The 24,190-nt window shown below is 45.8% G+C and overlaps 1 protein-coding gene across 2 annotated transcripts in view; it reads right to left on the bottom strand.

Moving 5' to 3' along the window:
* plce1 (phospholipase C, epsilon 1) overlaps positions 1-24,190 on the bottom strand; it is a 526,277-nt gene that overhangs the window by 97,363 nt on the left and 404,724 nt on the right. For both annotated transcript variants that reach the window (XM_038821511.1, XM_038821512.1), the window contains exons 9-19: positions 23,457-23,639; positions 23,253-23,370; positions 14,194-14,353; positions 11,174-11,296; positions 10,843-10,979; positions 8,802-9,034; positions 6,730-6,791; positions 5,165-5,330; positions 3,572-3,679; positions 3,361-3,477; positions 3,116-3,274 (exon numbers count right to left, since the gene is read on the bottom strand). In XM_038821511.1, the coding sequence (XP_038677439.1) occupies positions 3,116-3,274; positions 3,361-3,477; positions 3,572-3,679; positions 5,165-5,330; positions 6,730-6,791; positions 8,802-9,034; positions 10,843-10,979; positions 11,174-11,296; positions 14,194-14,353; positions 23,253-23,370; positions 23,457-23,639 (1,566 nt within the window). The remainder of the gene's footprint in view (positions 1-3,115; positions 3,275-3,360; positions 3,478-3,571; positions 3,680-5,164; positions 5,331-6,729; positions 6,792-8,801; positions 9,035-10,842; positions 10,980-11,173; positions 11,297-14,193; positions 14,354-23,252; positions 23,371-23,456; positions 23,640-24,190) is intronic.

Here is a 24,190-nt window from a genome sequence, read left to right as displayed (position 1 = left end):
TGATCATGCAGTGATTTTCTAAGTGCATTGTAAAGAATTAATTAATAACAGATTTCAGCATTTTGGAGGATTTTTGGGAAGGTCACTGCACTAGCAATCCTCAGGCCCCAGGCTAATGATCTGGGATATGGGTAGAAATCCCACTACAGCTACAGTTCACCTACCGCTGCAACAGGTCCACAGCAGACACCATCTCCATGGCCCCGCACTCTACACTGGAACACCTAGATAACAAAGACACCTCTGTCAGACTCCTATTTGCCGACTACAGCTCAGCCTTAACCACCATCATTCCGACGAAACTCATCTTCAAACTCCTTTGCCTTGGCCTCGGCTCCTCCCTCTGCGACTGGATCCTGAACTTTCTAACCCACAGGCCACAATCAGTAAGGATAGGCAACAACACCTCCTCCACGATCATCCTCAACACCGGTACCCCACAAGGCTGTGTCTTCAGACCCCTACTATACTCCTTATACACCTATGGCTGTATAGCCAAATTCCCCTCCAACTCGATTTTCAAATTTGCTGATGACATCACTGTAGTGGGTCGGATTTCAAACAATGACGAGACAGAGTACAGGAATGATATAGAGAATCTGGTGAACTGGTGTAACGACAACAATCTCTCCCTCAATGTCAACAAAACGAAGGAGATTATCATCGACTTCAGGAAGCGTAGTGGAGAACATGCCCCTGTCTATATCAATGGGAACGAAGTAGAAAGGGTCAAGTGCTTCAAGGTTTAGGTGTGCAGATCACCAACAGCCTGTCCTGGTCCCCCCATGCTGACACTATAGTTAAGAAAGTCCACCAACGACTCTACTTTCTCAGAAGACTAAGGAAATTTGGCATGCCAGCTATAACCCTCACCAACTTCTACAGATGCACCATAGAAAGCATTCTTTCTGGTTGTATCACAGCTTGGTATGGAGCCTGCTCTGTCCAAGACCGCAGGAAACTACAAAAGGTTGTGCATGTAGCCCAGTCCATCACGCAAACCAGCCTCCCATCCATTGACTCTATCTATAATTCCCGCTGCCTCAGAAAGGCAGCCAGCATAATTAAGGACCCCATGCACCCCGGACTACTCTGTTCCACCTTCTTCCGTCAGGAAAAAGATACCAAAGTTTGAGGTCATGTACCAACCAACTCAAGAACAGCTTCTTCCCTACTGCCATCAGACATTTGAATGGACCTACCTTGTATTAAGTTGATCTTTTCTCTACACCTTGCTATAACTGTAACATTATATTCTGCAGTCTCTCCTTCCTTCCCTATGTACAGTATGCATTGTTTGTACAGCATGTAAGAAACAATACTTTTCACTGTATAGTAATCTATGTGACAATAATAAACCAAATCAAATCAAATCAAAAGCTGCCAGTGGAATTTACATTCAGTTAATAAATGAAAAAAAAAACATCTAAGAGTGGAAGCTGGTCTCAATAATGGTGCCTTTAAATTATCATCGATTGTTGTAAAAACTCATCGGGGTCCTTTAGGGAAGGAAATCTGCCATCCTTACCCGGTCTGGCCTACATAAGAAGTGGGATCAGGAGTGGGAAATTCAGCCCCTCGAGTCCGCTACGCAATTCAATACGATCATGGCTGATTTCATCTCGGACTCAATTCTTTTTCCCTGCCCATTCTCCATAATCCTTCAACCCATTACTAATTAAAAATCTGTCCATCTCCTACTTAAACTTACTCAATGTCCCAGCATCCACCACACTCTGGGGTTGTGAATTCTTGCATGTGGCCCCAAATCAATGTGGTTGACTCTTAATGGCAATTAGAGATGGGCAAGTGTTGGCCTTACCAGAAATGCCCATATCTCATGAAAGAATATAAAAGAGAGGATTAGGCTGTGTGTTTATGCTCAATAAGGTGTGAGCACTGGATTTGGAACACCTTTTTTATTTTGGTCCTTGAGAAGCTGCATCAAGCAACTTTCAAATCAGAAATAAACTATCTACAGAGTAAATATATTCTTCCTGTGACCCCTAATGTCCTAAGCACTCCTAAAGACACCAGTGTGAGATTTTTCACCTCCTTTAAAGGCCTACCATCGGAGATTTCCTGCTCTATTAGGAGGTTTAGATTGTGGACCCAAACTCATTAGGTGGTACTGAGTTGCTCAAATGTACCAACAGGAACACTGACCACCCTGAGAATTTTCTTCAATCCCAGCTGCTTGAAATGGAATTTTCAGTCAGGAAACAGTGAGATCGATTTTCCTGTTCCTTTGTCGGACAGCATTGGATTACCTGGACCTGGAGCATGGGTTAAAATCAATGGAGGAAGCTTTGGTTTACTGATCTTTGGACTATTTCAATGAGTGGGCAGAAAATAATAAGGACTAACATATACTGATGTGCACTCCTGATTTTCCTCGATGTGTTGTGCCTAAGTAATTCAACACATTCAAGTTCAGAAACAGGGAAATCTGTCCTGTTATCTTCAGACACACTGAGCCAGCAATTCATCCATAATGGCATAAGGCACGTGTTTAGCGCCAAACCGATATTCAGCTCCATTAACCTGCCTTGCACTACTGCTCAAGTCAAGTCTCTCCTCCTCCAATTCCTCATCTGATCACCCTGTAGGGCGTTTATTAGCACTTTTGTGGTTTATAGAACATAGAACATAGAACAGTACAGCACAGAACAGGCCCTTCGGCCCTCGATGTTGTGCCGAACAATGATCAACCTACTTTAAACCCACGTAACCCGTATACCCGTAACCCAACAATCCCCCCATTAACCTTACACTACGGGCAATTTAGCATGGCCAATCCACCTAACCCGCACATCTTTGGACTGTGGGAGGAAACCGGAGCACCCGGAGGAAACCCACGCACACACAGGGAGGACGTGCAGACTCCACACAGACAGTGACCCAGCCGGGAATCGAACCTGGGACCCTGGAGCTGTGAAGCATTGATGCTAACCACCATGCTACCGTGAGGCCCCAACCGTGAGGTCCGGTTTCATCCGGACTTGTGTAATATTATCTGATATCAATAGCTATAAAATACACTTATCAGTACACTTATCATATAAACTACACATTTATCATGATGATCCATCTGGAACTTTTACACAAAGCTTACCTTTTGTTTAAGTATATCCACTGGAGTCTGATGGGCCTTCAGCTTCTTGTTTTTCAGGAGGATCTTTCCTTTGAGTTGACATACTGATGGGAGCATTGGGTTATCCGCAAAGTCACTCTCAAACAAAAATTTTGTCACCAGCTTGTCCCCGAATACGTTCTAAAGAAACAGATAGCTCTGTGAATGGAGGTTTAGGCTTGGCCAGCAGTCCCTTTACAGGGGGGATTGAGAGATGTCTTACTTACTTTAACTATTTCTGCCATCTTCCTCTGCTGCGGCAGTGAGCAGTGATTTTCTATCGATAGAATAACTGGCATCTCAGAGTTTACAAAGGCACTGCGATTGATTGATTCGACAACATCCTGCGAGGGACAATATCAAATTTGACTACCGCTAATCATTGATCTATAGTCATTTTTAACAGGCAAGCCAAAAGAAACACAAATCAAACTGCACCTTAAATGGGATCTTTGTGGTGAGAGTGTGCCCATGATATATGATAGGCGCGCCATCATCTCCATCCCAACAGTCCAACTCTACACTCCGACATCCCTGCAGCAGTACCTGAATATGGGAAATAGATACAAATTTACTGGAGCGGTAATGGAGTTTTCGTGAACCATGTGCAAATTGAGAGAGAAAAAGTGAGCGAGTGAGAGGGGATGAGAGAAATAGAGAAAAAAAAGCAAAGAACATAGCGAGCCAAAGAGCAAAGGGGTAAATTTTATGGCCTTGGGGCATATACTCACAAATGTACTGACTTTAAAAAAGGGCACACCTGCAATGAAGGATATTAAGCTACGGGCAGCCTGAACAAGCTCAGCATGGACCTCCACCTCCCAGTGAAGAGAAGGCCTACCCTCGAGAATGGTTGGCCAATCAGATTGGCCAGCATTTCCTCCAGTTCCAATAGTGACAGATCTCAGTAGTGGACGCTCCCGCGACTGCAAGCAGTCCCAAAAAGAAGGAAGGCAGCATAGATTCTGGACTCAGGCAAGTCTGGGCTTTTTGGGTGGGGAGGGATCGAGCACCTAAGGAGGGAGGGGGTGAAAGGTGGGGTTGGGGGGTCAGGATTGGAGGCCAGGCAAGGAATGCGCCATCTTGAGGAGTGTCCCCCTTCCTTTCTGTTCTTTCACCAAAGTTGGTGAAAAAATCAACCTATCCACTCTCATCCACCTTCCCAGCACCGCTTTCTGGTGGTGGAGGTGGGATGAAGCCTTTAATTTCCCCTTAATTGTGCAGTTAAGGGTCTAATAAGCTGAAGGGTAGGCAGACTAGTGTGTGTCTTACCCACCCACTGTATTATGGGGAATGGGTTGCAGTATGCAGGAAGGTGGTGGGCTAGTGATCCATCTTGCCCCCACATCAAAAACATGCCCAGCAAAGGGGAAAGTAATATTCAACCTAAAAGAGAGACACTGACAGAGGGAGACAGACAGAGGGAGGCAGACAGAGGGAGACAGACAGAGGGAGACAGACAGAGGGAGACAGACAGAGGGAGACAGACAGAGGGAGACAGACAGAGGGAAGCAGACAGAGGGAGGCAGACAGAGGGAGGCAGACAGAGGGAGGCAGACAGAGGGAGACAGACAGAGGGAGACAGACAGAGGGAAGCAGACAGAGGGAGGCAGACAGAGGGAGGCAGACGGGGAGGCAGACAAGGGGAGGCAGACAGAGGGAGGCAGACAGAGGGAGGCAGACAGAGGGAGGCAGACAGAGGGAGGCAGACAGAGGGAGGCAGACAGAGAGAGAGAGGGAGGCAGACAGAGAGAGGCAGACAGAGGGAGGGAGGCAGACAGAGGGAGGCAGACAGAGGGAGACAGACAGAGGGAGGCAGACAGAGGGAGGCAGACAGAGGGAGGCAGACAGAGGGAGGCAGACAGAGGGAGGCAGACAGAGGGAGGCAGACAGAGGGTCACAAGCACGGACACATGCAAAAGGACAAACGCAGAGAAAGCCAAAAAAGAGATAAGCAGATGAAAAAAAAAATGAAGTGGGAACAGATATTGATACACACGAGGAAGAGGGAGGTGGACTAAAATCTGATACCTGGCTGTAAAGTTCCACTGAAGATTCTCCTTTAAGCTGATGTCCAGTGAGATAAGTATTATGGGATGATTCGATGTAATAATACGAAAGTGGATACTGTAAATCCTCAATATTGACTTGGGATTCATCATTCTTTGAAGCAACGTTCTCCTTGTCCATTAGAAACCTGAATGTAGTATTTTGTAAAATATATGAAATGAAAATCGCTTATTGTCACGAGTAGGCTTCAATGAAGTTACTGTGAAAAGCCCCTAGTCGCCACATTCCGGCGCCTGTCCGGGGAGGCTGGTACATAGATATACATCTATATATTTATATTTCTTTTAAAACCCAGTAAATAAAAATTACAGAGTTCCTTCAAGAGAAACAGAATAAAGTTGTTTTCAGATTTTACGAACGTTAGAAACTGTATGTAAGCATTACCAGTCCCCTGTTTCCCTTTCTACATTACTTTCCACTTAATCCTCTTCTACTTCATGCATCATTCTCTGTTCTGGAGGAAAAATCTATGAACATTGGGAAAATCCTGCACATAAATTATGAATTGGCAGTGGCCCATGCCTGCCAAGGGGCGGGATTCTCCGACACCCCGCCGGGTCGGAGAATTGCCAGGGGCCGGCGTCAATCCCGCCCCCGCCGTGTCCCGAATTCTCCGGCACCGGAGATTCGGCGGGGGCGGGAATCGTTCTGCGCCGGGCCTCCCCCCGGTGATTCTCCGGCCCGCGATGGGCCGAAGTCCTGCCGCTGTCAAGCCTCTCCCGCCGGCGTGGATCAAACCACCTACCTTACTGGCGGGAGCAAGCGCCGTGGGTGGGCTCCGGGATCCTGGGGGGGGGGTGCAGGGAGATCTGGCCCCCGTGGATGCCCCTACGGTGGGGCCCACCAATCGGCGGGCGGGCCTGTGCCGTGGGGGCACTCTTTTTCTTCCGCCTTCGCCATAGTCTTCACCATGGTGGAGGCGGAAGTGACCCCCCTCCCCTGTGCATGCACGGGGATGATGTCAGCAGCCGCTGACGCTCCGGCTCATGCGCGGACTTCCGCCGGCCGGTGAAGTCCCTTCGGCCCCGGCTGGCGTGGCGCCAAAGGCCATCCACGCCAGCTGGCGGTGCGGCAACCACTCCGACACGGGCCTAGCCCCTCAATGTTAGGGCTTGGCCCCTAAAGGTGCGGAGACGTCCGTACCTTTGGGGCGGCCCGACGCCGGAGTGGTTCACGCCACTCCATCACGCATGGACCCCCCGCCCCGCCGTGTAGGGGAGAATCCCGGCCAAGGTGTGGGGCAGTACTGACCTCCTCAAATCTGAAAGGGATGGTATTTGGTGGGGGTGGATGTGCTAATTTTGGAGTAGTTCTTAACCAGGGATCAACGTTTAATTCATTTGCAGACAGCAGGTGAAAAGACAAGCCTTCAAGATGAAAAAAATGACCAGATTGAAAGCATGATTGGCAATCAATGATAAGATACTGAATAGTGCACATGTCTGGAACGAGCCAAAGGACACAGCCAAGTGTGTATGGGTTTGATGGCCTTTTCGCTTACAGCAGTCTAACAAACCATGAATTACCTTGCAAAGCCCTCAAATGACATCAATCCCTGTTGGCGCATGTTGACTGATGGCTCAAATTTCTAGGAGGGAATGAATATATTATTTTTCCAATATGTAGCACTGTTGCTTTGATCCAAAGAGTTACATCAAGTTTATACACTGCAGTTTTCTACATAAATCATCAAATGCATAATTTCATTGAATTAATTGTCATGTCTACTATTACTACTGAGTACTGTAAAAGATTAGTGCTGGCTTTTTGCCTCTGGGCTCCACTGATGTGCAATATGGAGCATAACTGATCTTTTACTGATAGTTCTTGGTATTCTGATTTAGGAATCAACAAACTTGTGAATTAAAAAAATGGGTAGAAGAAGATTAAGTTGCCTGGATCTCTAGGGTCTGATTGGCAGTGCTTAGAGGCTTCAGGTTGGCTGCAGGTTATTATTTGGATAACCCAAGGTTCACACAACATCCTCTTTCTTGTAGGGTCTGCCTGATAGGGTGAAAGGATCTTTTCTGTCATGAGTCCCACGTGCAATTAGTTGGCAATTTTGAGTCAACTGCCACATGGAATAGATCTAGAGAACAAAACTGTCTTCAGGTGAAGTGCGATTTGTGCTATCTGCCAATGTCAATGTGATCGGCATAATGACTGACTGAATGGAAAATAGGCAGCATCCATTGGCACAACAGTAGATGCTCCTCTGTAGTCGCCTTGACTAAATGGTGAGGGTAATTCTGGAAAATTTTGCGTTACCTTTTAAGCATCTTATGCTGCCAATTAATGCAATATGAAAAAGGGGACACTCATCTCACTGATGGTTAACAAGGGATGAAAAGTGCCCCCAGGGTTTCTATTGTAACATTCCTGTAAGCATTTGACCACTTAATATGGGGAAAGTACATAAATAGGTAGATATCGACCATCAGGAGCCAAACACAGAAGATAGGAAGATAACAACAGCCAATGTAGTAATCAGTACATTTTCATTCATTACATTTTGGAGACACACCTTAAACCTGTGTCACGTCAGTGGGCGGCGGCAAAGAGGCACAGTGGTCACTGCTGCCTCATAGCGCCAGAGACCCAGGTTCAATTGAAGCCTTGGATGATTGTGTGGAGTTTGCACATTCTCCTCGTGTTTGCGTGGGTTTCCTCCGGGTGCTCCAGTTTCCGGGTGGGTGCTGGGTGGGTGGACTGATCATGCTAAATTTCCCCACAGTGTCAACAGATGTGTAGGTTAGTTGGGGTTACGGGAGTAGGGCGGGACAGTGGGCCTACGTAGGGTGCTTTTACAGTGGATTGGTGTAGACTCAATGGGCTGAATGGCCTCCTTCTGCACTGTTGGGTTCTATGGATATCTCCATTTCACTCTGTGGCTATGTCTCAAACTGGGGTGAATATCCAGTTCAGATATGCATTCCTGTTTTACACACTTTGCTGAGGTATGAATAGGAGCAAGAGTAAGCCATTCAACCCTAGAACTTGCTCTGTCTTTCAGTAAGGTAATGGCTGGTCTTTTACCTCAACTCCACCTTCCCGCACTATCCTCGTAACTCTTAATTTCCATGGCACCCAGAAATCTATCAACTTGTCTTGAATATACTCAATGACTGAACATCCAGAGCCGGGTAATAATTCCTAAAGTTCACCACCCTTGGCACAAAGATATTGCTCCTCATTGCAGTCCTAAATGCCCAACACTGTATTCTGAGACTGGGATCCTACCGATCCCGAGCCCCTCAGTTAGGAAAAACATCTTTCCAGCAACCTGGCAAGACCCTTCAAAATGTAATACATTTCAATGTGGTCATCTTTCATTCTTCAAAACTCCAGGAAATATAGGCTTATCTCTACTCAAGCTCTCCTCAGAGGATTATCTCGATCCCATCCTTAGAATTAATTATTGCTTTCCCTCTAAGGCAGATATATCCTCCTTTGGTAAGAAGAGTAAAACTGTACACAGTGCTCCAGACACAGATTCAGCAAAAACCTCTGCAGTAAGATTTTTTTACTCTTATACAGTACTCCAGTTATACCATTTGATTTCTCAATTGTTTGCTTTAGATCAACAAATCTCTCAAACCTGGATAATGCTGAGGATTTCATCATATGTGTGGTTCTCTCCTTGACAGTTCACCAGGAAGTCATTCAGTTGCTGAATTCCCATTCCGCTCTCTCCCAGGGAAGCAATTTCCACTCGATTGGTCACAATGCTAGTAGCAGCAATGTAATCAGAGATCTGTCTCTGATTGTCTGATATTTGATGTCGACTCTTTATAAACAGACCAAGGTCAGATACATTTCTTGTCAAGAGGTCTAGACAGAAACAATTAAAATTGATTATTCTTTGTTATTAATTATATCTCATTGCTGGCCACCAAACAAATATGGTTTAAACTGCTTTTCGATAAGGACCTGAACATTAATTAGAATAAATTCTTGTTAACATTTTTGTGAATTTTCTTCCTTAAGGTACGAATGAAATTACCATAATTAACTTAATTAATATTATTTTTATAATTACTCTTCCAAGTAACTGAGAAGGATGTAGACCTCAGTACAAAATGACATGAATTTAAAATTAAAAGTACAGAATAATAATTGGCAGTAATGTCAATACAGGAACTTTTAGTTACTCATACCAATTTGCTCTTTCTACTCTGTTAACAGAGGCTTTATCTGTTAAAAATAGACAGATCAAAATCACTATTAAACACCAGAGGGACAAACTTGATACCATTGGGATAAGTGTTTGAGAATAACATTACTACTGGCTGCTTCCATTTCCATTTTAAAATCATTCTGAAGTTCAACATTTTCTCTTCTTCTTTCTCTTACTGCACCTAATGGTCACTAAGGCAGATTGCCGTCTGCTTCCATAGCTAGCAATTCCCAGAACAGGGTACTCGTCTGTCGACAGGCGTTTATAGGCCAAGCGTGGCTGACCAGGAGTCTCTCCCGCTCTTACTGCCAGCTATTGGTGTGTTTGGACGGATTTTGCAGGTTGACTGCATGTTTGACCGCATTATGAACGCACCTTCCTTGGCCATCACGTCCTTGGGTGGGACTGGAATCCGGAGCTTCCGGCTCAGAGGTAGGGATGCTACCCATTGCGTCACAGGAAATCTGTTTTATCAACATTTAATTGTTTCTAATTATTGAGTCTTCTGTCCACCACCTATGCCATCCCCTCTCTTTGTATTTGTCTATCCTGCTCCTTCTTTCTCTGCATGTTTCTTTGCTATTGTGTACATGTTGGCCCTGCTCCTCCTTTCTGTCCCTCCTCATTCCATGTATGTATCATTGCCGTGAAATAATAGAGGGGTATGCGAGAAGAACACTTTTCTGAAGACAATTGCTAGGATATTAAATATCCCATCACGAGCAACGCTAGAAACAGAAAATCCACAACAGCTTTCAACAAGATTAAATATTTGGAAAAGGAAAGAGCTAAAGAGTGTCATGAAGATTGCGCTCCCTCTCCCAAAACCAGTGATGCTGACGCCAACTGCTGGTCCCAGCCCCATCGCCACCCCCTCAGGCATACCCAGCCAGCATGTGTAGAATTTTACCGCCTCTCCCGCCAGCGGAATCTTTCGGTCCCGCCAAAGTCAATGGAGAATTGAAAGGCTCACCGCATTTTCCGAGCCCCGCCTTCTCCACGACAGGGGTGTAACATCCCTCCCCAGGGTGCAGATCCTTGCGGATTGCAGCACTGCAGGCTGCATTTAACCACAATGCCAAGAAGGGAGATTAACATGTTCACTAGGAAGGAAAATAATAGTCGGGCCATTCTCCCAGAAACTCAGTCCGTTGAATAGTGAAACAGGTATTTCTTGAGATTCACACCCGCAACATTACAGCCGCCTCCTAATGTAATTCCCCTTTAGTAAGTAAGCCTCATTTAAGAGTAAGAGCTGGAAGATTCCCACATCATTTTTGCACATCTGACACAGATGATGCACCAATGTGGAATTTAACTCACCGTTTACTGTCTTATTAAACAAACAAATAATCGGAACACTTCTGCCACAGAAAGCTGTCTCTTTAACATTACAAACTCCAATCTAGAGTCTAAATGCACCAAGTAAATGAATAAAGTAACATTGCTGGAGATCACTGACCTAGGTCAGGCTGCAGCCCACTGATCTTGTCATCGATCGTTAGGTTTGTGTACAGTGGGGTGGATTCCGAGCCAGAACGGTTACATGATACAGAGTAAATGTCAAAGAGATCCTTCAAATCCTTTCGACTTCGTACACTAATTCCACAAACAAAAAACAGTGAATGTCCTGTTCTACATGCACGCACACACACACGAAGCATGAATTAATAATCCACTCGGATAAGAACATTTTTCAAACAGTTGGGTTTTAAGCCCAGTTTCAATATCTGCTTTCCAGGATTAATGACCTTACTGGAAATTTTTTAGTCTTGCAGGGCGATTATATTTACCTGAATGATTTGAAAAGTTCAACAAATTCAATGAAGCTCATGTTGCTATCAGAGACCATGAAGTCTTGGAATCCTTTCAGCCCCCCTTTCACACGTCCATGCCAGCTATTACTCCCTCTCGTGCTGCAAGGGGTCCAATTAAACAGTATTAGATAACAAACATAAAACAATTGGGACAACAGGAAATGAATAGTGATCGTCTCAAGTGTAAAATTCCAAATATCTTGGACTCCAGGCAGCATGCCATGCTCAATGTCCGTTATTAATAATAGATAATAGAATTTACAGTGCAGAAGGAGGCCATTCGGCCCATCGTGTCTGCACCAGCTCTTGGAAAGAGCACCATACCCAAGCCCACACCTCCACACTATCCCCATAACCCAGTAACCCCGCCCAACACTAAGGGCAATTTTGGACACTAAGGGCAATTTATCATGGCCAATCCACCTAACCTGCACATCTTTGGACTGTGGGAGGATCCCAGAGCACCCGGAGGACACCCACGCACACACGGGGAGAACATGCAGACTTCGCACAGACAGTGACCCAAGCCGGGAATCAAACCTGGGACCCTAGAAATTTGAAGCAATTGTGCTAACCACTATGCTACCGTGCTGCCCAATTAGTGTAAGATATGCCATCAGTTAACTGTTGTAATGTCATTTCGAGTAGGACCGGAAAGAATTCACCACTGTGAAGTCATCTGAAACTGATAACACTTAAATGCTTCAACAAGATGAATGGAATTAGGCGAAGTTATTCATTGTAAAAACTTTGGAGCCAAATTTGGCAAGGTCATTTGTGAAACCACAAAATTTTAATAACCTGTCTCCCACCCCTGTTTATTATTGTCCTATTACAATACATTTTCCATTGCATATAGTGGAAGGGTTTACACCAATAGGATTTTCCACTGTATGCAATGGTTGGTATAACGGGATGGCGTGAAGACACTTAGGCTGGGATTTTCCGGTCCCACTGCCAATGGAGCCGGAAATTCTGCCTGAAAGTCAATGGGCATTTTTCCACCTCCACCGGAAAATGCCAGCCTTAAAATCTATTTCAAGACGCAGAGGCCAGTGAACCCTGTCAATCAGGATCCGGAGAGAGACAGAAAATGGTTTTGCACAGGAAATCCGTAACTGCATTTAATCATTCCTCAAGATCGCGTTATTGTCTGAATTCCTTTATCGCAGGACGCGGGGTGCATTTTCTGTGTGTGTTACTCCGATGCTTTACTGAAGGCTACCTTCTGCCCTCTTGAGAGGACGTACAGAGAGAGACAGTAGCCATGGCTTGGGGCTGCCAGTCTTCCATGTGAAAGACACTATGAGGCCTGCCCTTCTTTCAAGCCAATGCTGTGTTATGAGTCACAGAACGGAGCAAAGAATAAAAAGAAAAGTCTGGGATAGGACAGAAACAAAGAGAGACTAAAGAACAGTGATAACCCTCACGAGGCCCCCGGGCATTCCCTAAAGAAATCGATCTCCCCTGAGACTCATGGAATAGGAAATTTCCCGCTAGTGGGTGGAGGCTTGCCCAGATGGTGCATGTTACCGTTCTATGTGAAAGCCAGCCTAGACAGGGACCGGCATTCTGGTACTCCCAACTGGGACCTGTTGTGTTGTACGCCACCGTATTCACCGTTTCCTTGGTTCAAATAAACTTTTATTTTGTCACTAGTCTCGGGCCTTCTGGATCTTCATAATGACAAAAGAGATGATTTGTACTTTATCAAAACCTGTTACACCTTCAATTTTTCCCAATTCTAATGAAAGATCAAACTGAAACACTGGGGCGATATTCAGCCCACCTTCGCCATTAGTGAAAATGGCAATGTGGCCCAAAAACCCACCAGAGTTGGAAAACAACATTCTTGCCGGCGAGATCTCATTTCCCAATTCTCCCCCCCCGCCGGCCATGTAACAAGTGGGAACCTCATGTCAATAAATTTTGAACCATTTATATGTTATCAAAGGTCTTTCCAGGCATATGATACCCCCTCACTAAATATTCAGCTATATAACAACGGGAATCAGTTGAGGGGAACCCACTGGGTGAGCCAGGGTATGTATAGCCCCTAATCTACCAACCTTCCAAATCTTTGGGTTGTGTGGGTGAGGCCCATGCGGACACGGGGAGAATGTGCAAACTCCACACGGACAGTGACCCGGGGCTGGGATTGAGCCCGGGTTCTTGGTGCCGTGAGGCAGCTGTGCTAACCACTGCGCCACCGTGCCACCCTTCATCATAGAACTGAACTACACTAGATAAATTCATCACCCTCTTCCTGCATGCCAAGTAGCTGCTATTTCTCAGATATATGAAAGTATTGTGAACTTTACAAAATGAAATACAGATGATTTTGAGTTTTGTTTGTGCCTGATGCACAACTTATGGAGTCCTTTATCTGTTGGCAGACACTGTAATCATTTAACTGTGTAAATTACAGCACAGAAGGCATCTATTAGCTCATCATATCTTGATAAGGTCCTCCCACTGCAATCCTGCATTATATTTGGCTTCAAATGTTTATCTACTTTCCCATTAAAAGAAGATAAGTTCCATGCCAGTGGGTAATTGCCTGCGGTAAAGAAAGCTATTCTTAAATAATTCTCAGCATAAAGCAACTTCTCCCAACTTCATACTGCTCTTTGTAACTTACACCACTGCTCCTTCAACACTGACACTCAAAGGAGACAGTGATTCCTATTTGCCCTTACAAACCATTTTATGATTTTCAAAATCTCGGTGTAAATCTTCTCTTAGCCTTGGCTGCACCCATGTACGCACTCTTAATATCTCAAATCTCTCCTCATAATGCTAGCCTCTGAATAGCTAGTGGATAAACATTAGCAAGTAAACAAATGACTTTGCAACACAATTGTTTTAAACTGCTCTGGCTTTCTCCACATTTTTAAACTTGCTTCTACACATGAACCATTTAATCTTATTAAGATATGTGTTGCATTAATAGAAAGATGTGTGCGAATATCTGGGATCATTTATTTTTCTCTTACCTAGGTTTGGTCTTGCTGACAGTTGATAGGATTGGAGAGGAGGCAGGCCTCACTGGAGTTGATGTCGGAGGGCCTAATGTGGTGGAACATGGGGTGGTGAGCGAACGAGCTCTTGTAGGGAGTGCACAGGAGCCGGGAGAACCCATTGTGATGCTCAAGTCTAAAAAAGGCATTGAAGGAACAAACGTGTCAAATAGATTCAATAGATAACACTTAATTCCTCGTTCTGTAGCTCGTATTATTTGCTGTCTTCAAATTCCAGTGTTAAGCATCACAAAATACGACACATTTTGGGAAACCTGATCAGCTTTGTTCATTTTCTGAAGCTACATGACTTAATGCCATTGTTAAAAATATAAAAGAGAAGTTTGGTTTAAGAATATCATTGTAATCATTGTAATCAAATGTTGCAATTTATCGTTGAAATGTAACATTGCATTTCTACACTGAGCCCTCTTACTGTACCCATTGCTGACCAACAACAGCACTGGAACCATTGTCATAGAGTCATAGAGTTTTTCAGCACAGAAAGAGGCTCTTCAGCCTATCATATCTGTACTGGACATCAGGCACCTCTCGATTCTAATTTCATTGACCAGCACTTCACCAGTAGCCTTGTATGCTATGATTTCCACAAATTGATCATTACTGCCAATCCCATAATCATCAGCCATTTGTCCAATTCCTTTTTAAAGAACTTGATCAGAATAGTTTTAATACCCAGTGATGGAAACTAACTCCACATCCATCTTTCCCTCCACATAATACGATATTCAGGAGGCAAGGTAAAGAGTTGAGCACAGTGTGAAGAATTTAAACTATAACGGGGGGAAGTAGACTAGCAGAGTTGGTACTCGAGCATTTCCCAGGATCTGATGGAAATGGAGATAGAGGAATTAGATCTGTTTGTTGATAGCAGAATAAAACATGATAAAAATAAGGCCTGAGTTTTGGGATACAGAAAATGGAATAAAAGATCCATAAAAGAAGTATTTGCACTGCGTGGTCATTGATTTCTAATTAGACAGAATGCATGTAAAATGAGGCTATCACTCCAAATTCCCAAACAACAGGTTTACCTGTTTTGTAGTGATGTATTTCCATTCCGTGGAGAACTTTCATTAGCCCTCCGGTTCCAGCCTCCACACACAGCAAACAGATGGCAAATCATTCGCCACAGTTCGGGGAGACAGGTTTTTGCCAGGATTTCAGGCAGCTCGATGCAATAAATAGGCAGGTGCATCAAGTAACAGACAGTGACGACTGGAGAGCTGTGAGGGTTAATAGTATTAACTCCAGCTTTGAATGGTTTACGCAATCTCCCCTCTTTGATGTATTCAAGTGCAACGTTGACCCCTTCTCTTTTTAATGCTTTAACATACAACATTGATCCTCCCCTTGTTTGATAGGCTAATACACAATATTAACCTGTGCCTTGTCGAAAAGTGTAAGAGCAGCATTTTTTAAATTAAAAAAAACAGGTTTAAGAGAACAGTATTTTATCTAGGGGCTGTCAGTCGTGGCTCAGTTAAGTTTGGACTAATATTTGCTTCTGAATCACAATGCTTTGGATCAAGTCCTGCTTGAGGGCCTGAACACAAAAAAAAAATCAATGTTGATCCTCCAGTGCAGTAGAGGGAGTGCTTCACTGACAGGAGTGCAATCTTCCAAATCAGTTATTAAACTGAGGCCCATCTCCCTGCTCGGTGGATGTAAAAGATCCCACTGCTTTCTGAGGAGAAGAGGAGTTTTCCCTACTTCTGGCCAATATTGACTCCTCAACCAACAACCTTAAAGCAGGTGATCTGGCCATTACTACATTGCAGTTTGTGGAAGTTTGCTGTGTGCAATTTTGGCTGCTGCGTTTCCTACATTACAACTGTGACTACATTTCAAAAAGGTGCTTCATGGGCTGTAAAGCATGTCTGACAGTTGTGAAAATAACTATATAAATGCAAGTCGTCCATATTAGCTTACAGACTTTGAGATGGCAGCTTACACAGAGAGTAGAACTGATGTGCTGAATGCAGGCGCATCAACACCTAGAACAACTACTCAGAAACATCTTGGCACAGCCAATCATTCTCAGCCTCCTGCAACAGCCAACCATTCAAACATAGCCTGACAAAACCAATTAGCCAATCACACCCCCCCCCCCCTAACATAATCAGCCAATCACAGCACACAACCAGCCAACCAAAGCAACGCTTTTGCTGAATTAACTGCTAATATTTACATCTTTCAACCACAGGCCCTTCTTTTTTTAAGTTTCTTAAAGGTTAAGATGGGCTTTCTCCCTGACTTTCTTTAATTGTGCAAGGCATGAGCTGGTTCATAAGCCCCATGGTGTAGTGTGTTGCAAGATCGGAGCATTTTGCTATAGTGTCCTCTATGCTGTCCTCTCTTGTTGGGGAAGTGTGAGTGAGGTTAAGTCAATTATGGCTGCCTGCTGTGAATTCACACAGCGAGTTTTTCTCAGTGTAATGCACAACAGAAAGATGGCAATTAGGATAGGACAGATTTTGATTTTAACATTTAATTTCAGAAATTAAGAATTGAAGTGATTCAATGGGCGTGATTCTCTCATCCTGCGACAGTGTCCACGCCGTCGTAAACGCCGTTGCGTTTTACGACGGCGTGAACGGGCCGCTGCCAGGACTAATTGTGGCCCCTACAGGGGGCCAGCAAGGCACTGGAGCGGTTCGCGCCGCTCCAGCTGTCGATGCCAGCGTGAACTGGGCACCGCGGGATCCACACACACATCCACATCAACTCGAACATGCACAGTGGTGCCGGCGCCAACGCGCACATGTGCAGTGGCCTCCTTCAATGCGCCGGCCCCGACGCAACATGGCGCAGGACTACAGAGGCCGGAGAAATTGCGCCATTGGCGCCAGCGTGTTTGGCGCGGCGCCGGTCACGGGCCGCTCTAAGTGGCCGGCCCGCCGATTCTCAGGCTGGGATGAGCCGAGCGGCCATCGTGGAAACGCTGAGTCCCGCCGGCGCTTTTCTAACCTGCTCTCAGCCGGTGGGACCTCAGAGTGGAAGGGTCGGGTGTGACCTGGGTGGGGGGGGGACCGACCGGGCCTCCTCCGATACGGCCTGACCCGCGATCAGGGCCCATTGATTGGCAGGGCCGGCCTCTCTGGCTGGGGGCCTCCTTTCCTACGCGCCAGCCCCTGTAGTCCTGCGCCATGATGCGTCGGGGCCGGCGCATTGAAGGAGGCCGCTGCGCATGTGCGCGTTGGCGCCACTGCGCATGCGCGGATCTCGCGTGCTGGGATCGGCAGCTGGAGTGGCGCTAACTGCTCCAGCGTTGTGCTGGCTCTCTGTAGGGGCCAGAATTAGTCCCGGCAGCAGCCCGTTCATGGCGTTATAAAACACGACGGCGTTTATGACGACGTGGACACTCTGCTGCTGGATGAGAGAATCCCGCCCATTGTGTCACACTTCTGAACACTCCTTTAAAAAATTTTTTTCCCAATTATGGGGCAATTTAGCATGGCTGATCCACCTACCCTGCACATTTTTGGGTTGTGCAGGTGAATGTGAAAACTCCACACGGACAGTGACCCGGGGCCGGAATCGAACCTGGGTCCTTGGCGCCGTGAGGCAGCAGTGCTCGTCACTGTGCTATCATGCCGCCCTACTTCTTAACACTCCTAACGTTGACTTTGATAGGTTGGAATGATTTGAAAGTTTGGTCTGTGCACACATTATGTTCAGGCGTAGAGTGAGTCAGCACAGTACGTGACTGAAAAAATGGCACTGGAGGTATATTTGGGGACAATCAGGAAATTCAACCTTAACTAAGTGGACTGGCCTAATTACAAACAAAGGTTACACATTTGGCTGAAAGTGAATAAAATAGGACACAAGAATAAAATAAATGTTTCCTCACCATGAGGAGGGTGGGGGGCAGATACCTTTAGCTATTGTCTAATCCAATGTTGCCCACAAGACCTCAGTGCTATGCACTATTCTGAAATTATGAGGTTCTGGACACGTATTATGGTTCGACTAAGAATGAGAACATCCTGAGTGTTACCTTCCATTGAAGGAAGCAGTTGACAAGTGAGACTGTTGCTGATTACATTCTTGGATTAAAGAAACTCTCTTGTCACTGTGGTTATGGCACAATCTTAGAATTCAGCCTTGGAGAGTTTGGAGGTGGCCTAAAGAACCATAAAATTCTGGCCAAGCTTGTGAGCAAAGGCAATAAACTCATGCGGAAAGAGGCCTGAAATGAGGTCACTGCCATGGAAATGGCAGAAAGAGATAGTTGCAGGTGAGTTCCTTTCCTGAACCTGATTTCCGTGAGACCCAGGCCATAGCAGCCAAGCTCATAGTCTCCAAGTCAGAATTTTAGATGCTACTGTTGTTGTGTCAGCCAACAACCATTTAAATGCGTCCATTCTAGTCAATGTGCTATGCCTGTGGGAAAGGAAGTCATATCCAGGCCATGTGCAGAAGTAGTGGAAACTGTAATACTCAAGGTCATGGTAAAGCTTCAAGTCACAACGATGCACCAGATCAAGGTCACAGGTAGATCTAAAACTATTTCAGTAGTTTGGAAATCCTGAAGTGTACATAGGATAGACAAGGAAACAGAAGTTGATGTTATTGAGCAGGAAGATCAAGAGTTGTACTCATGTCAGTGGGCAAGAAAAATAGCACATGAAAGGTGAGAGTGAAACGGCTCAAGATATACTCCCAACACTAACAGCAGAAAGGAGTTGGAGATACAGCTACAGCCATGTTTCTTATCTCCAGAGAGTATAAGAAGTCCCTAAGTCACATTCCCTTACACAAAACTGATGTGTAACTAACTAGTCATTCCAATAACAGTATTCCAGGAGTAGGTTAAGTTAGTGTTATAGTCGGATACCATGGTGCATTCTATTATTTGTCATTGGGAGTAGCAGTAAGGAACTATACTCGCTGACGGGAAGAAATCACCTGACGAAACATAGAAACTAGCAAGAGGAGTAGGCCATTCGACCCCTCGAAATCTGCTCCACCATTCAATATGATCAGGGCAGATCCTCGATCTCAATGCCATGTTCCTGCTGGCTCCCCATATTCCTTGATGCCATTAAAATCGGTAGTAAAATAGAGAAGAAGCACATTGTAACGTTGAACAAAGTCTGAGACTGACTTCAAGAGAATGACATCAAAGCAAAATAACACAAGTTTTGCTTCATGATGTCAAATGTGACCTACTGGGGTCACCAGATAGATTGTGAAGGTATCCACCTAACGCAGCAAAAGATTGAGGGGATTTTGAAAGCAAAGAAACCAGAGAACAAAGACGAACTTAGAACATTCATAGTTGATAGTTTTGTATTGTTCAAAGTTCATCCCGACTTAGCTAATAAATTTGCTACACTGCATCAACTGAGTAAAGATGGAATCAATTGGGACTGCTCTGTAGAGCATCAGAACGCATTTGAAAAACTGAAGAAAATAGCAGCTAGTGATCCTATTTTGGCCGACCATGAACTAAAAAAAAATGGTTTTAGGATGCGATGACTCACCACAGGGAATGGTGTGATGTTATCTCACACGGTGGCACAGTGGTTAGCGTTGCTGTCTCACAGTGCCAGGGACCCAGGTTCAATTCTGACCTCAAGTGACTGTCTGGAGTTTGCACGTTCTCCCTGTGTTTGTGTAGGTTTCCTCCAGCTCCTCCGGTTTCCTCCCACAGTCCAAAGATTTGCAAGTTAGGTGGATTAGCCGTGCTAAATTGCCTCTTAACGCCCAACGATTAGATGTTGGTGAAAAGTTGCAAAGTGTGTCTCAGAATGAGAAATGACCCAACCAAGTTTCTTTCGTTCCATGGTCAAACAGAAGAAAACCATGGAAATGAGCACTGTTGATTTCTTTGAAGTGAAAGGGAAAGAGTATGTTGTGTTACATCAGGGGTGGGCAAACTACGGCCCACGGGCCGCATGCGGCCCGCCAAAGGTCTTTATGCGGCCCACCAAGTCATTAAAAAAAAAAAAAATTTAAAAAACAATTTATTTTTAAAAAATTTTTAATTATTTTTTTTTTAAGGTTAATGGGGGGGGGGCTGTTGGGTTACTTACTGGTATAGGGTGGATACGTTGACTTGAGTAGGGTGATCATTGCTCGGCACAACGTCGAGGGCCGAAGGGCCTGTTCTGTGCTGTACTGTTCTATGTTCTATATGAGGCGCCCAGAATCATAACCGGGTGAAGTAATTATTTTACTTAATATACTATGCGGCCCTTTTAAAATTGTGAATTTCTGAATGTGGCCCTTGCACGGAAAAGTTTGCCCACCCCTGTGTTACGTGGTAGCCATAGCAAGTGGACAAATGCTGCTTCCATTGCCAATGCCACAAGTGGCAAAGCTATTGAGGTTTTGAGAAGTCAGCTTGCAATTTATGGGTTGCCACAGTTTGAAATATTTCTGAGTAAGAATGGAGATGGAGTTAAACACACTGTCATAACACCATGGGCTGGATTCTCCAACCCGCCACTTTTCATCCTCGACCCGTCGGCGGGATTCTCCGTTACGCCGGCTGGTCAATGGGGTTTCCCACTGTGGGACAGCCCCACGGAGTCGGGAAATCCCCGGGCGCCTGAAAAACGGAGAATCACGCTGGGGGAGAATCCCACCCCTGATCACCCAGCAGGAATGGTGCTTTACGGGTTGGAAGAGGTCTTTGCAGAATTAGTTGCTAGATGACAAGCTAGGCAGCAATTCCCTCTTCAACACAGGCTAGACCATTTTTTGTTCTCTTACAGAATAACCCCAGAGTCTACAACAGATTGCTTACATTATGCAACAATGTTTAAACGTGCTCTTAGGACAAGATTTAGTTTGCAGGAAACTTACAGAGTTCATTGTTGGTCAGAAGATCATAGTGAAAAAACTAGCGAGGCAATAATGCAATTGAAGTTATTGTAAAGAGACTAGATGCATTTACATATCCAGTGAAGATTAGAGAAAGATTCCATCAGTGTCATGTAGATCATTTGCTTGAAAGAGGAAATCTGACAAAACGAGAGCATGAGAAACTTCCTACAGTCCAAATTCCTCCTATACTTCAAAAGTTTCAAAACGAAACAGAAAGTTTACTAGTATCACAGGATCACCAGTGGAGCAAAGTGAGTTAGGGGGTGATATTCTCCCCTACCCGGCGGGGCAGGGGATCCCGGCGTAGCGGAGTGGCGCCAACCACTCCGGCATCGGGCCTCCGCAAAGGTGCGGAATTCCGGGGCTGGACCTGCGCCGGAATGGCTCCCGCTCCGCCGATGGCGCCAAAACTGACGCCAATGGCCTTTGGCGCTATGCCACCCGGCGTCGGGGCTGGCTGAAAGGCCTTCGCCGGTCCACGCATGCGCCGGAACGTTAGTGGCCGCTGACGTCACCACCGGCGCATGCGCGGTGGAGGGGGTCTCTTCCGCCTCTGCCATGGTGGAGGCCGTGGCGGAAGAACAAGAGTGCCCCCACGGCACTGGCCCGCCCGCCGATCGGTGGGCCCCGATCGCGGGCCAGGCCACTGTGTGCCCGTTCGCGCCGCCAATCCCGCTGGCTACAGAGGTGTTTTAAACAAAGTCGCCGGGATTGACCCGTCAGTGGCGGGACTTCGGCCCATCGCGGGCTGGAGAATCGCTGCGGGGGCACGCCAATCGGTGGGGTGTAATTCCCGCTCCCGCCGGTTCCCGGGTGGCGAAGAATTCCGGCCACGGCGGGGGCGGGAGTTACGCCGGCCCAGGACGATTTCCCGACCCTGCGGGGGGTCAGAGAATTCCGCCCAGGGTCTTTGATTAAGACATATCAATCAATGTTACAGTCCCAACCATGAAGTGGAGTTGGTAGTCAAAGTTAAAGTTCAGGATTGAAACAGTCAAAGATGTTCAGGGAACAGAGTCAAGTTGATGGAAATGGAAGGAGATACCGAGACAGAAGAGAAAGGTGTCAGATAGGTTAGTTGAAAGCATGTAACGGTATAATAAATAAGTTGTTCTTTTCAAGAATTATGATCATATGATATTTTTGTTAAACATATATTGGTATTTACGAACATACTGGTTTTGAAACACTGGCCGGAGAATCGCCGGGTCGGGTGCGAATCGCGCGACACAAGTCCGCTGATTCTCCGGAGAGCGGAGAATCGGCGCTGGTGCGGTTGGCACGGTGCCGGTTGGGAGCCGCTCTATGCGCCCCCCCCCCCCCCCCCCCCGGGCAATTCTCCTCCCGGGATGGGTTGAGTGGCCCGGAAAAAATCCAAGTTCCACCGGCGCAGTCCACGTGTGGTCTTACCCGGCGGGACCTCGGCATGCATCCTTCCTGGTGGGGGGTGAGGGGGGTCTGGCCCCCGGAGGGGGGGGGGGGGAACTCCGCTGTGGCCTGGTCTTCCATCAGGACCTACCGACCGGCGGGCCGGCCTCTCGGGCTGGGGGCCTCTTTTGCTCCGCAGCGGCCCCTGTAGCGCTATGCCATGTTGTGCCGGGGCCAGCGCGGAGAAGGAAGCCACACTGCGCCTGTACGCATTGGCGCCAGTCGCAGCGCACATGCGCAGACCCGTGGCGCCCATTTGATGTCGGTATCAGCAGCTGGAGCGGCGTGGGTCGCTCCAGTGCCGTGCTGGCCTCCTGTAGGACTTGGAATAGCTGCTCCTGGGGTCCTGTTGAAGCTGTCGTGAAACTCGTGGAACTAGCCTCAGGATCAGAGAATCCCACCCATTGCTTTTATCATGTGGATTACTCTGGCAGTATTAGACATGTGTTTTTTGGTTGTGTTTACAGTATAAATAACTATGCAATACAACCTGTTACATTGCAGATATTGTTGATGTTGGTTTAATCATGATGTAGTTTGGGAAATTAAGTATGTCTACAATTTTACATTTTAATGTATAAGTTTTTTTTAAGTGTGGAGGGAGTGCAGTATATTGCAAGATCTGAATATTTTGTTACACTACCCTCTCTGTTGAGGTGTAAATAAATTTAGGTTAACAATGGCTGCCCGCTGTGAGTTTTCCTCAGTGCAACATGCAACAGATATTGATTGTAGAAGTGTTTTACCTGGTTCTTCTTGTTCATCAAAGTCTGCGGGATCAGAACCACTTCTGCTTCGAGATTCTTTATAGCTTCTGGCCTTACGTGCGGAGATCTCCTCGTCAGTGATGTCCCCGCTCTCTCCCTGCGTAATGCAAAAGGCAAGTTTTACAGTTAGAGTAAATCTGTCCCCCAGCAGAAACACTGACTTTGAGCGTGGCTGCCTCTTACCCTTATTAATGATTTCTTTATCTTTTTGGCTGTGCTCATGCCCAGTGTGTTGTTACGCTGTAGGCTGGATTTTTCAGTGTTTCTGCTCAGAGTTGCTGTAGTTGTGTTTCTGCTGATCCATCGCCTGCCTCCAAAAAGCTCAATAACCTGAGCCAGTGTTGGTCCTTCAAACTTGCCGTCCTCCTAAATGGAACAAATCCGTTGAATTTTACAGCAGAGAGAAATAATTTGCTACAAATTTAATTAAATCTGGAATTGAAAGCTAGTCTTAGTAATGGTGACCATGAAACTATAATTAATGATCATAAAAACCCATATGTCCTTCAGGGAAGGAAATCTGTTGCCCTTACCTCGTCTGGCCAACTCCAGATGACAGCACTTTTAACTGCCCTCTGAAATGGCTGAGAAGGCCACTCATTTCAAGGGCAATTAGGAATGGGCAATAAATGCTGGCCTCGCTAGTAAAGTCCAAAGCTCAAAACAAAATTAATCCTTCTTTTCCCTCATCTAGCTTTCCATTAATATTCAATTTTCATGTTGCTCATATACTTTGTAGTTCCACAGGTGAAGGTTAACTACAGGTAACTAAGAGAGAAAATTGGCTTCCACTCGCAGAAAAATTATGCAAATCAATCTACAAAACGACGTTGGAGCTATAGCTGTTTGAAAATGGTTATTCATTTATATAACTTTATACGGAATTTTACTTGCAATCAATAAAACTGTCAGACTCA

This window comes from Scyliorhinus canicula, chromosome 16 (assembly GCF_902713615.1).
Source record: "Scyliorhinus canicula chromosome 16, sScyCan1.1, whole genome shotgun sequence".
NCBI lineage: Eukaryota > Metazoa > Chordata > Chondrichthyes > Carcharhiniformes > Scyliorhinidae > Scyliorhinus > Scyliorhinus canicula.
This window is presented reverse-complemented; position numbering and strand designations above follow the sequence as displayed.